This window comes from Garra rufa, chromosome 7, assembly GCF_049309525.1.
Source record: "Garra rufa chromosome 7, GarRuf1.0, whole genome shotgun sequence".
Lineage (NCBI taxonomy): Eukaryota > Metazoa > Chordata > Actinopteri > Cypriniformes > Cyprinidae > Garra > Garra rufa.
The window spans coordinates 32,972,961-32,987,435 of NC_133367.1; the positions used below are offsets into that span (position 1 = coordinate 32,972,961).

At 38.3% G+C, this 14,475-nt stretch overlaps 1 protein-coding gene across 1 annotated transcript; it reads left to right on the forward strand.

The window, feature by feature from the left end:
• The first annotated feature begins 5,094 nt into the window (after positions 1–5,094).
• Positions 5,095–13,139, forward strand: b3galt2 (UDP-Gal:betaGlcNAc beta 1,3-galactosyltransferase, polypeptide 2). Its single transcript, XM_073844001.1, has 2 exons — positions 5,095–5,800; positions 10,892–13,139. The coding sequence occupies exon 2, from the start codon at positions 11,152–11,154 to the stop codon at positions 12,466–12,468; it is 1,317 nt and encodes a 438-aa protein (XP_073700102.1). The 5' UTR covers positions 5,095–5,800; positions 10,892–11,151; the 3' UTR covers positions 12,469–13,139.
• The last annotated feature ends 1,336 nt before the right edge of the window (positions 13,140–14,475 follow it).

Genomic DNA, 14,475 nt, shown 5'->3' on the forward strand with positions numbered 1-14,475 from the left:
ATTTTGTAAAGAACTCTGTCTTTCACGCTTTTGAGACTGATGTGGCCTTGACTTCATTGACTGCTAAAGTTAACCATTATCTAGAATATCAGTTTTCTGACACCTATGTAAACCTTTGCTGACCTTCCGCAGTCTATTAGAAATCTATTATGAGTGTTCCTAATGGTTCTTTCTTTCACATCTCTTAGAAATGTGATGTCTAAATCAGTCAATAATCTGATTTTAATCAATCGCACACTGAATTATATTCTGTTGCTGATTTTATTCAGTACTGAAGTAGCAATAAAAATAGTTTGTTAGCTTATAGCAACATGCTAACATCAGACTCTGTTGAAATGGGTGCACTTAATTCAAAAGAACCCTATTTCCTCTTGCATGCTTGGAAGTGATGTGTCCACCCGTTGAACCATATGAAAGCTTTTGCTTCTAAAGGCCTTTTGAAGTAGGTTTATTTTAGAACAGTAGATTAACTTAGCATGGCGCCAGATACGCCAAGGTCATGGGTTCAATTCCAGGGATCACACGTGGAAAATAACCTTGAATGGCAAGCGCTTGGCATTGAACGAATAACGCTGTGTAAATATAGATACAGTTTAGTGACAATAAATAGTCAAGTCTCCCATGCAGAGCGCTATTCATGTGGAGTTTCAGAGGACGGGCAGGTTATTATATTTTGATTACACATTGCAAATACATGCAATGGTTAAATCGTTCACAATTACGCTAAGAACATCCATTAAGAAAGTCAATTTTCCTTTTGGTTGGGACGCTGCCTCACAAAGTAGCTGCTTATGTAGGCAGTGAGGCAGCTCATTAGGTTTGGAACGGAGCTATTGTCTCTCAACAACCCATGCGAGTGGAAAAAGATTCGAAGTAGAACAATACACTTTGTGCCCAGGCATACAATGTTTCTCAAGTTCAATAACTCAGGTTTTTATAGTCCATCTTCAGAGTGCAGCTTTTTACATACGGTTGAAGTCAAAAGTTTACACACACCTTGCAGAATTTGCTTAATGTTAATTATTTTACCAAAATAAGAGGGATTAGAGATGTTTACCATATAGTACACAAGAAAAAATAATACTTGAATTTATAAAAATGACCCTGTTCAAAAGTTTACATACACTTGATTTTTAATACTGTGTTTCTACCTGAATGATCCACAGATGTTTTTTTTTTTTTTTTTAGTGATAGTTGTTCATGCTTGTCCTGAAGCGTCTTTTCTTCACAAAAATTCTTCAGGTCTTTCAAATTCTTTGGTCTTTCAGCATTTGTGTATTTGAACCCTTTCCAACAATGACTGTATGATTTTGAGATCCATCGTTTCACACTGAGGACAACTGAGGGATTCATATGCAACTATTACAGAAGGTTCAAACGCTCACTGATGCTTCAGAAGGAAAAACAATGCATTAAGAGCAGGGGGTGAAAACTTTTTGAATTTGAAGATCAGGATAAATTTAACTTATTTTGTCTTCTGGGAAAAATGTAAGTAGCTTCTGAAGGGCAGTACTAAGTGAAATAAATATGATATTTAGGCAAAGTAAGAAAAATTTACTAATTTTCATTTTGACCAAAAGTTTTCACCCCCGGCTCTTAATGCATTGTTTTTCCTTCTGGAGCATCAGTGAGCATTTGAACCTTCTGTAATAGTTGCATATGAGTCAACAAGGTTATTGTTGGAAAGGGTTCAAACACACAAAAAATGCTGAAAAAACAAAGAATTTGTGGAACCTGAAGGATTTTTCTGAAGAACAGCGGGCAGTTTAACTGTTCAAGACAAACAAGCGACTCACAAACAACTATGTAATGGGATGTAATGATACATTTCCCCAAATCTGTTCCAATTTAGAAACAAAATCATCGAAATTTTGAAAAGCCTGAAGATGAAAAAAAAATCATTTTGGGGTAAACTGTTCCTTTAATACGCAGGCTTCTGATCAGTCAATTTGTGGGCAAATCAATCTCTCCAGAATCACCTCTTTCTCTCTAATATGCTCACGCTGGTCAGGTACCTGAGCTAATGGCTCCCAAAGTACTTCTGTCAACGAGAAGGCTTCTATTAATTATTCAGTCTCACTATGCCTCTGAAACCACAGTGATACCTTGTGTGGTATTCACAACAGTCTGCAGCCAGTGCTGACACAGGGCAAGTCAGCTTTTAGTGTATTTCCCCACTGGATTTGGATAATTAAAAAAAAGGTGAAATTAGACACCTTAGAAAATGTGAAATGTGTTGTTGGCTGATAGACTATGGATGAGAGAACTCATCTCATTTCAGGTCAGTGAGACTGGGACTAGATGTCACACATAGCAGTTGGCAGTTGGCACATTGTTACTGGGACAAGTTGGCTAACTAAAAACATTAAATGTTGTAAAAAAGTATTGTTCATTTTAACTAGTTAACTAATTTTAACTAATGAATCTTATTATAAAGTATGACCAAATTTGTAATTGTGTTATTACATAACTTAATCTCATAATAAATTACAACAATATACCCCAGCACAGGTATATTTGTATAAAAATACATTGTATGGGTCAAAATGATAGATTTTTCTTTTATGCCAAAATCAAGATCATGTTCCATGAAGATATTTTGTCCTACCGAAAACATATCAAAACTTAATTTTTGATTAGTAATATGCATGGCTAAGAACTTAATTTGGACAACTTTAACTTTGATTTTTTTTGTACCCTCAGATTCAAGATTTTCAAATAGTTGTATCTCGGCCAAATATCCTAACAAACCCATACATCAATGGAAAGCTTATTTATTCAGTTTTCAGATGATGTATAACTGTCAATGTCATAAAATCACCCTTATGACAGGTTTTGTGGTCCAGGGTCACATATGTGACCCTGGACCACAAAACCAGTCTTAAGTCGCTGGGGTATGTTTGTAGCAATAGCCAAAAATCATTAGGAAAATAAGTAAAGATCATATTCCGTGAAGATTTTTTGTAAAATTCATACTATAAATATATCAAAATGTAATTTTTGATTAGTAATATGCATTGTTAAGAACTTAATTTGGACAACTTTAAAGGTGATTTTCTCAGTATTTTGATTTTTTTGCACCCTCAGATTCCATATTCAAATAGTTGTATCTCGGCCAAATATTGTCCTATCCTAACAAACCATACATCAATAGAAAGCGGTTGCGGTTTTGTAGTTCAAATGATACTACAAATGCGACTTGCTTCACGGCAGGCTTCACAAAAGGTTTTCACACTTTTATAAAGTCATACAACATACTCTACCTTGTCACTGGACAAAAGCCGGCCCGGTCCTGGATAGCCTTTCAAACAAATAACGTGCATGTGACACGACGGTAGGCTAAATTATTTACGACAGCGGTAATGGACAATTCCGCTTCTAACCTGTAGAGGGAGCATTGAGGGAAAAGTTACTTAGTGTTGCTTTAACTAAACCTCTGTCCTGAACAATTACAGTGGAAATGTTAGTTTTAAAACGGTACATACCCCCAAATATTCTTGCCCCAACTAACAGTTGTACCAAAAAATGTCAAAAATGTCAAGAATGAAAAAAATTGTGAATTCCAGACATGGAAATGAGATGGAAATGAATTAACAAAATTATATTTAGAGAACATAATCATCATCTCCAAAATATATTGTTGGTTTCTTTATCAGATTTGGAGAAATTTAGCATTACATCACTTGCTCACAGATGGATCCTCTGCAGTGAATGGGTGCCGTCAGAATGAGAGTCCAAACAGCTGATAAAAACATCACGATAATCCACACTTAAGTACATTAATTAATGTCTTGTGAAGCAACAAGTCCATCAAGACGTTTTAACTAGCTACTGGTTAAAATGTGACCCTGGACCACAAAATCAGTCATAAGGGTAATTTTTTAGAATTGATTTTTTATACATTATATGAAAGATGAATAATTAACTTTCCATTGGTGTATGGTTTGATAGGATAGGACGATATTTGGCCGAGATACAACTATTTGAATATGGAATCTGAGGTTGCAAAAAAAATCAAAATACTGAGAAAATTGCTTTTAAATGAAAGAAAAATCAATAATTTTGACCCATACAATGTATTTTTTACTATTGCTACAAATATACCCGTGCTACCTAAGACTGGTTTTGTGGACCAGGGTCACAAATTTGAGTCTATAGTACATGATGATGCTTCCTCCAGTGAAAATGTCCATCCCCTGTTGTCCCCTCACATTAAAATTGACAGACATATTTATTTGGAGCTGTTGTGGACTCTTTGTTTGGCTTGTAAATGCTGTTTGATCTGTGCATATTTCTCTCCTTTTTTAGAAAGCAGTACTATGGTTTTGTTATTAAAAGTGCAGCTTTTCACTTTTCACCATATGTGACCCTGGACCACAAAACAAGTCCTAAGTAGCACAGCTATATTTGTAGCAATAGTCAACAATACATAGTATGGGTCAAAATTACAGATTTTTCTTTTATGCAAAAAATCATTAGGATATTAAGTAAATATCGTGTTCCATGTAAATGTCCTACCGTAAATATATCAAAACTTAATTTTTGATCAGGAAAACTTTATTTGGACCACTTTAAAGGCGATTTTCTTAACATTTCTTTTTTTTTCACCCTCAGATTCCAGCTTTTCAAATAGTTGTATCTCAGCCCAATATGATCCTAACAAACCATACATCAATGAGAAGCTTATTCATTCAGCTTTATTTATCAAAGTCATTTTAAAATAATGAAAAGTCATTGAGTCAAAATATGTGGGAATCCTGCAGAATTGCAATGCCAAAGGCAGCTTAACGTACTGAGGGGAAGGAAAAAAAAAAACAAGTTCATTTCACGATTCAACCTGAAAACACTCTTGTCGCTGGCAAAACATTTACTATAACAACAGTTTTCCTTGCGAAAAAGAATAAGCGGCTAGTTCTGAATTGCATCAATGGAGACAGTTTCTTATTGCCCCATAATGCTGTAGTTACGACATCTACCAGCAGGGGCTAACTGCTGAAGCTAACCAGCCAAACCTTGGCCCCTCGGCGAGTTAAATTCGTTCATTCACTAGGAGCGGACAGAGAGAGTGGGGGTCTGGATGGGTTTGTGGGGAGTGGGAGTGATTCTAAATGGATCACGTGGGATTCTCCCCTAAGTAGGCGGTGACGTCGCAGGGGCTCAGTCAGTCAGTCAGTCAGTCATCGGAGCAGCGTCATTTCAACAGCTGCTTTCCCTCCCACTAGCCCACCCCGCACATCATTTGGGGAAGAGGAGAGGCTTCAGAGCCTTCTACTGCACTTCAGGGTCGTGTTCCGTTAGACCAGGCACGGAGAGGCCTTTTGCTGCCGTTATTCTGACAGGAACAACCCGCGACAGCCATCCTACTCGCTCGCCGCCGCTGTTTTGTCTCCCGTTACTTCCCTGGACGTACCTCGCAATGACTGCAGACGCGTAGAATGTGACCGTTGAAGTTCTTTTTTTAAATTCTCCGCTCCCGCCTCTCTCAGCTGTTTATATTTGTGGAGAAATTACAGGCGTTTCGCTATTTAACGGAAGAGGGAGCGAAAGTAGCGGTCTCAGAGATAGCACCACAGGGAGATAAAGCCTAATGTGTACAGTGGCAGACAACAATAGCTCCTGACAGATGGAAGGAGGGGTTTTGCGCTTCGAATTCAAGATGGAAAACGAAGAAATGAGCCCAAGTTCTTGCGAGTAGCAAGAGGGGAAGTGAAGAGGTGGTTTATCGGTTATGCTGGAGGGAATGATGGCGCGCTGTGCGGGTCGACAGACGGCGCATCTTTCCACTCTGTCACAGAGTGAGGTAGGTCTCATAATATAATAGATATCTCAATATAATATTGTTTTTAACAAGTATAATTACTCTTTGCTGTCCTTTAAGGGTACAATCTCAATTGTAAACATCATAATGCATACTGAGGAAGAAAACGGATCAGTAAGTAGTTCGACACTTAAGTTGTGTGTAAACAGGATGGACATGTTTAAAGGGCAATGTCTAAATGCCTAAAGAGGAGTCTTAAAAATATAAAACACATATTTCCACCCACATATATATTCGTCTCTTAGTAGTTTGACCAATAAAACCAAACGAACGCTGCAGGAAATATGGCTGCGGCCAGGTGGTGAAAATGTGAAGAACTGCCCCAGTTTTGGCTAGTCTGTGAGCGGTGAGGCAAGGAAGCACCACCGCTGCCCGGTGAAATAGACTTTTGCAGGCTGACCACCACCCACGGCTCGCTATACTCTGCTCGAAAGCACTTTTAAGCCGTGGCCATAGTATGAAAGAACTGGTTGGACTTGGCCCCCATGCTGTCAAAGCATTTACTGTCAAGGCTTTCTTCCTGTTCCCCAGAGTAAAATACAAATGTGACCCTGGACCACAAAACCAGTCATAAGGGTCAGTTTGTTTTAAATTGAGATGTATGCATCTCCAAAAGGTTGTAAGGATAGGTCAACCTTTGACGGAGATCTAAAAAATCTAAATATGGAGGAAATCGTCTTTAAAGTTGTGCGAATGAAGTTTTTAGCAATGCATATTACTAATCAGTAATTGAATGCCGATATTTTTATGATAGGAAATTTACAAAACGTCTTCATGGAACATGATTTTTAGCGTCATTTTTGAGTCATACAATGTATTGTTGGCTATTGCTACAAATATACCCATGCTACTTATGAGTGGTTTTGTAGTCCAGGGTCACAAATAGTATCAGAAAGACTTTAAAGTAGGGCCTTTTTAGTAGTAATATTAATGCGTCGAATATGTTGCAGTTCATTAAAAGAACTGTAACGCTGTTCAGCACAGTAGCTGGCAGATTGTGACAGTAATGTGCATGAATCAACAAACCTATTTGCTCTCATGGGAGATGAGACGTCATATTAGTCACATAAGGCTTATTGACTTAAAAAAACAATTGAAACAACTTGCTGAAGTGTGCAGGGGCCAAGATGTGTGCTGGCATGCTTCAAGTACCTTGTAAAATTATTCCACCGTGTGTGTGTGTGTGTGTGTGTGTGTGTGTGTTAATTTGGCCACAGCTCTCTAATAGCAGAACTGGGGGGATGGTATTCATCTCAGTCCAAGTTATGGATGACAGATGCTCGGAGAATAAAATGCTTTGTGCTGCATCCTCACGATATGTGATTCATTAAATTCACCTTGCAAAGGAGCATTCGCAAACTTCTGAATGAGAGACCCTGGCATTTGAGTAATGATTGCAATTATATGTCAAGCATGGCCCCAATGTGTCCCACAAAAGGCCATATTACAAGTATAAGCAAACATTAAAATGTGAAGTCATATTTAGTATATATAAACGCAACCATCAAAGATATGAGCGGAGACCTTGCAAATGCATGAGTGTTTTCACATGGGACACTCAATGTCAAATTAATCATTCCTTCTGGGAGAGCCACTAGCGCATATGGAGATTTATTGAATCTGGTGCACATTTGTTATGATTGTACATTGCGCTTATTGCCCTCTGTATGTTTATATATTTATTTAGTGCCATCCAGAATTTAGTTCAGTTATTCATTGGCTTGCTCATATATTTATTGATAAAATGGTGTATGTTTAGATTTTAAAACTAAACATACTAAATATTAATATGTTACCCTGGACCCCAAAACCAGTCTTAAGTAGCATGGGTATGTTTGTAGCAATAGCCAAAAATACATTGATTGGGTCAAAATTATCGATTTTATGCTAAAAATGATTAGGATATTAAGTATAAGATATTAAGATCATGTTCTATGAAGATATTTAGTAAATTACCTACCGTAAATAAATCAAAACTTAATTTTTGATTAGTAATATGCATTGCTAAGAACTTTAAAAGCGATTTTCTCTATATATAGATTTTTTTTGCACTCTCAGATTCCAGATTTTCAAATATTGTCCTATTCTAACATCCATGCATCATTTTATCCAGCTTTCTCAATTTCAAAACATTGAACTTATAAATGGATTTGTGATCAAGGGTCACATATGCAATGCAAACTATTCATAATATTAAGCTTACAAATGCTACCTTTCACGATTAAATTGAAACCAGCACCAGAAACATCTCAACAATGCATTGGCTACAGAAAAATGTTTTGCAAAAAAACCTGTGGGAGCAGTGCATTAAAAAGCTCCTGCATTTATTATTATAGACTACGCTGATTGCTGAGTTGCTGATCTCCATCATATTAACTTTGTTTGCAGGTGCTTCCTATCACAAGTCTAATAGTCTCATGTTGCTCGTCTAATTGCTGACCGCTGTGGCCACATCACGCTCCTAATTTCCGTAACTGTTTGAAAGGAAAACTAGTGTAGCTGAAAGCTAAAGCTGATTTTCTGAATTCCTGTCTGTCGTTAACAAACACATAAATATTTATTTCGCCTCGTGTTCCTCTCAAACAAGCATGTATCTGACTTTGGCAAAAACAAAAACACCTAGCACCCGAGTGAGTGCAGTACGTAGTGTTCTCTAGTGAGGCTCTCATTACAGGATATCAAATGGATGACAAAGGAAACCTTTGGAGCATTTCATTCGCTCTGTTCTGAAGTGTGTTAACCTTTAAAGTAAAGCCAGGCTTAGCCTCTTTCCATCTTACTGTAATTGCCCATGCAGGGTGAGCACATTTGGTTGAAAAGGTTATCATCCTCTGATCCAGCTGTTGCAACAAAACAGGAAACAATCCATAGAGACAAACATTTAGTAGGTATGTTGAAGCGTAGCGCATAGCACTCGCGAAATAGGGCATAGAATACTCTTACAAAACTATGAAAGTGAACGAAGTCAGAAGGTCACACTAAACGTTAATTGAGCTGTGGTTTATATGTTATGTTATATAAAGTCAGTGTTTTTTATAAACCCTGTATAAGTAGTTTAAAACCCTAATATGTGTGTTTTTGTTTTTTAACCAGTAAGCATAAACACAAATTATACCCTATCATGGAAAAGTTTGGAGTCAGTAAGTTGTTTATATATATAATATGAATACCTTTAGTCAGCAGGGTTGCATTACATTTGCCAAAAGTAACAGACATTTGGAATGTTACAAAATATTTCTATTTCAAGTTCTTTTCATCAAATGATCCTCAAAAAAAAAAATATTTAAGCAGTAACAAAATAGGAACTGTGTCTTGAGCAGCAAATCAGCATAATATTAGAATGATTTCTGAAGGGTCATGTGACACTGAAGACTGGAGTAATGATGCTGAAAAATCAGGAATAAATTACATTTTAAACTATTATCAAAACAGAAAACAGTTATTTAGTTATTAGTATTTAGTTACAGTTATTAGTTTTTAAATTGTAATATTGTAATAAACACAGCCTAGTCATGCATAATAGACTTCTTTAAAAACATTTAAAAGTCTTAACCCCAAAACCTTTGAACAATATATTTTGTATTATTTTAAATAGTGTAAAATAAGGCATATATGTATATTTACCATAAATGTTTCAAAAATATGGGTTTTTATATTTATAGTATGTGACCCTGGACCACAAAACCAAAACGAAAAAGTTGCATGTATGGGTCAAAATGATTGATTTTTCTGATGTTCCATGGAGATATTTTGTAATTTTCTCAATATTTTGATTTTTTTGCACCATCAGATTCCAGATTTTCAAATAGTTGTATCTCAGCCAAATATTGTCCTATCCTAATAAAATAATATAAAAATATTAAAGTGTAAAAAATATTGATGTTCTTAAAATTAGGTGGTTAACAGAGTTGAATAGTCAGCACTGCAATGTGTATAACAAAATGTAATAAGATAATAAATAATAATAATAGTTGGATAAATTCTAATTAAATTCAGATATTTCATTACAAAATTTGGTAGCAGTTTGCAATAAGGTGTAATTTGTTAGCATTAGTTAATGTATTAACTAACATGAATGATACATTTATTACACTTTATTAATCTTGTTAACATTAATTAATACAAATTGACATTAACTAAGATTAATAAATACTGTACTGATGTTAACTGATGTAGTTAACTGTTTACTAATGAACCTTATTGTAAAGTGTTATTAAAATTGACTATTTATCGTAATATATTAATGCTATATGTTGGATAATAGTTTATAAAATGACGTACAGTATCATTCTCACAACAACAACAAAAAATGCTTTCAATAGGACAGCAATTTGTGCCGTATTTGTCATTACTCAAAATTAATTAAGTACTCCCTCCTCTGACGCTCTCGAAACGAGCCTGAACAAAACATGACTTTCAAAAACAAGACCTCTTCTTTACCTTTGTAATAATTTCTCTCCTATTTTTAGATCACCATTACTGGGAGGAGGCTCCAGAATCTAATAACCCCTAGTGTGAGAAAGCAATGGTTAAGAGAGGAAATTGCTGGCAGGGAGGCCTTTCCCTCTGGTGCAGTGTTGATAAGTTTAAGGTGGAGGGTGAATAAGGGGTGAGGGCTGTTATCACTCGCTGCTTCTGGCTGCGGATCCTGCAACACTGCTTGCTGGAGCCTGAAAATTCATTTTGACGGATGCTTCCCCTCTCTGGCTGTTAGAGTGCATCTGGGTGGGGAGGTGGCTTAGAGGGCCTCTGAGGCAGTAGTGTTCTCACTGAATGCCATGTTGTGCAAACCTGCAATTTAAACTCTCACGCAGGGCAGTAAAGGTTAGCTCATGATATGCAGAGACCCCGTTAGCAATCTCCCCCACAGTGTTGCCATGTACTGCAAATGCAGGGGACTGAAAAAATCATAACGTTAGTGGTGCGGGGAGAAGATTTATGCGGTCATAAACCTTGCAGGTGATGCCACCGTAGCAGTACAGGGCTCATGGATGTAATTTAAGATCTTCTGCTATCCATTGTGTTGCTACACTACTCAGTATTACTCATTGTTTTTCCTCTCCTCATTCTTAGATCACAGAGACATCAGTCTGAGGAAGCAGTCGTCCTTCAGAAGGGAACTGCCCCAAAGCATGACCGTCTGTCACTGGAGAGGGTCAGAGAAACGCATTCCTGCAACTCTCATGAACAGTTTGTCATCGCTCTCGTAGGTCCACCTGCGGCCCTGAACACACCCATCTGCCAGCTCAGATAACCCTCAGGCTGTTTGCAACACATGTTTGATGTGATTGGTTGTGACCGCCGCGCTTTGCTAAGCAGCCCCGCTCTACATCATGCAGTGGCGTCGGCGACACTACTGCCCCATCAAGATGACCTGGAATGTCAAGCGGTCACTCTTCCGCACACATGTAGCAGGCCTTCTCTCGCTGGCCTCACTCTTCGCCCTCTTCCTCATCTACTGCCACCAGGATTTGCTGCAGGGCCGGAGTTGGTTGCGAGACAACCCCTTGGTTTACACCATGCGGGGATTGCGCCCCCACAAGGAGCGTGCAAAGGGAAACCAAAGCTCACTGCGAAGCCTCTGGAAAGACAATGGTTATGTGCTCCCCAAACCGTCTGTTAACTTCAATTTCACTTCCCACCAGGCTGAGATCACTGCCCGGGGGATTGTGGGATTGGAGATCTCGCCGAGTGGCAACAACTCGAGCACTAACGGCAACACCAAGAGCTTGCACAGGGAAATGGGAGTGGGAGGGCGTCTGGCAGCCCAGCCTTATCACTGGCTGCTTAATGAGCCCTACAAGTGCAACGAAAGCAGCAGTCCCTTCCTAGTCTTGCTAATTGCTGCCGAGCCAAGGCAGTTGGAGGCAAGGAACGCCATCAGACAGACCTGGGGCAATGAGAGCTTGGCCATGGGTTACGGGTTTGTGCGCCTCTTTCTGCTGGGAAGGATACCGAACGCGTATCCCCAGAGCTCCATCGAGGAGGAGAGCTTGCAGCACCATGACATCATCCAGCAGGACTTCTTGGACACCTATTACAACCTTACCATCAAGACGCTAATGGGCATGAGCTGGGTTGCTCGCTATTGTCCGCACGCCCGCTATGTCATGAAGACAGACAGCGACATGTTTGTCAACACAGAATATCTCATCCAAAAGCTGCTTAAGCCAAACATGGCACCTCGACAGAATTACTTCACAGGCTACCTAATGAGAGGCTACGCCCCCAACCGCAACAAGGACAGCAAGTGGTACATGCCACCAGAACTCTATTCCAGCGAGAGATACCCTATCTTTTGCTCCGGGACGGGCTACGTCTTCTCGGGGGACATGGCGGCGAAAATCTACAACGCTTCGCTGAGCATTCGCCGCCTGCATCTCGAGGATGTGTATGTAGGAATCTGCCTGGCGAAACTGCGGATCGACCCGGTGCCACCACCAAATGAGTTTCTCTTCAACCACTGGAGAGTGTCGTACTCCAGCTGCAAGTACAGTCACCTGATCACCTCCCACCAGTTCCAGCCCAACGAACTCATTAAATACTGGAGTCACTTGCAAAGCAACAAGCACAATCCTTGCCTTAACATGGCGAAGGATAAGAGCGGGCGACCGCGCCATAGGAAATTGCAGTGGGAAGGTCTTCGGTGATTAGCCAGGGCTCAGGGTGCAGTAGTGTTACCACAGCATGTGCAAAATTCAGCAGTTTATGAGGTAGGGAACAGCACAGTGTTTTTGGTATCGTGAATTAAAACTATTTTTTTAATTTCAGAGAGATGTTATGTATTGTAAACCTGTCTTTTTAAAGGGAAGTCAGAGACATCTACGCGTGCAATATCTAGCATGCACAATGAAAATCATGCGATGGCGAAGCTGCCATTTTCAGGTGCCAATTAACCAAGACATATTAAGAGGGTGCCGACTTTCCTCTTCAAGCTAATGTTCGAGTGGTATTACTAAGGGCCAATTTTCTTGAGATCCTCACTGTTTCTGTATACAAAAGAATAAAAAAACGGGAATATCATATGGTGGTGTATCTGTACTGTGACACATTTGATTCTCAATGATGTCCACCCCTGACATTACGAGATGATGTTGATTTTTTTCTATCTACCTAAAACCTGCAAATGGTTTACAGTATCCAAACCAAATTAAAAACAGTATGTGTAAAAGATAATATATATATATATGGACTTTAAATGCATCATAGATGTCAGATATGATTAAAATAATATTTTTCAAAGCTTTACATTGACTAAATATACAGGTCTGCCTTTGATTAGGGCAAGTTAAAACTATTTATTAAATGTATTTCTTAAGCACATTGTCTCGGACGTGTGGTCTGTGGTTCCAGTGTTATTCAAATATTGTGTTACTAAGCCTGAGCTGAAACCCAACTTCACAATGTCATGATTGAGATCGGACACAATAAGTTTGTCACGAATAACTCACAAATGGCCAACGCAAAGCACGAGGAGTTGAAAGCATCTTTGGTTACCTCAATGACCCCCAGCATAGATCTGATGAAATAAACATTATTGCTAATAATTCACTTCTAATTGACTTTTACAGACAGTTGCACCCTTCATCTGCAAAACTAAAAATGTCTTAGTTGTCAGAATTTGCATAATTCATGCAAATTTCAAAACATTATGGAGAAATACCAACATTCAAATCACCATTATGTACTCATTAAATTAAAATGAGACTTGAAAAATCCCAGAATCAGTCCCCAGATGGAACCGAAGACTAATGCGTTAATGATAAAGTAGATAGTGTTGCTCTGGGTCAAAATATATAATTAGTGGGGGGGCTTCACAACACATTAGCTGAGAGTAATCCAATTAAATTGACGCGGGCAACATTTGAAGGGTTTATTTATCATTTTCATTACTCATTTGTCAGTCTAATTTTAATTAACCACATATTCCAGTGACTACGATAAGTGCTAGATGCTGAATTTGCGCATCAATTACAGGTGACTCAGAAGACATTTCAGTGTACCCTTCTTACAAATCATAAGCACTTGAGTTTCACAATATAACAATTATTGTGGCACAAAACGAGCTGCTTCGTTTCCAGGCCTGTACTTGTTGGGAAATGTCGGTAAATACTAAAAACAGACTTTGACAGAGGAAACAGTAACTGGTTTGTAGAAAAAAAGACTGAACTTTAAAGTAAGAATGGAACAATTTACATGTACAAGCTTTTTGTTAACTTGGTAACAAAAACAGGAAGTGGTATAGACCTCACAAATCCTAACATGGGAATTTTGCAGTCCTTATTTCACAAAAAAAAGAAAATCTTTTTATAAGTTACATGGACTTATTACAAAACAAAAGCACCTGAGTTTCACAATATTATGACAAAATTAGTCATTGTACTTTCAGGCCTATACTTGTCTCCTGAAAAGTTTGGTTTAATGTACCTAAATGCTAAAAACAGACTTTGACAGAGGAAACCAGCTGTTTTGAAGATAAACAGTGGTACTTTTCTCTAGAGTTAGAGTGGAATTATTTACATGCAAGCTTTTGAGATTTCACATTACTTCTACCTAATATATAGTAACAACAACAACAACAACCACAAGTGCTAAAAGCTCAAATGCCCTCGCAAACTTGTTATGAGCTGCAGCAACTTGAGAATGCAGTCATTTAT

Excerpts from the sequence above, each read along its gene's own strand:
- b3galt2 (XM_073844001.1), top strand. The coding sequence starts at position 11,152 with ATGCAGTGGCGTCGGCGACACTACTGCCCCATCAAGATGACCTGGAAT.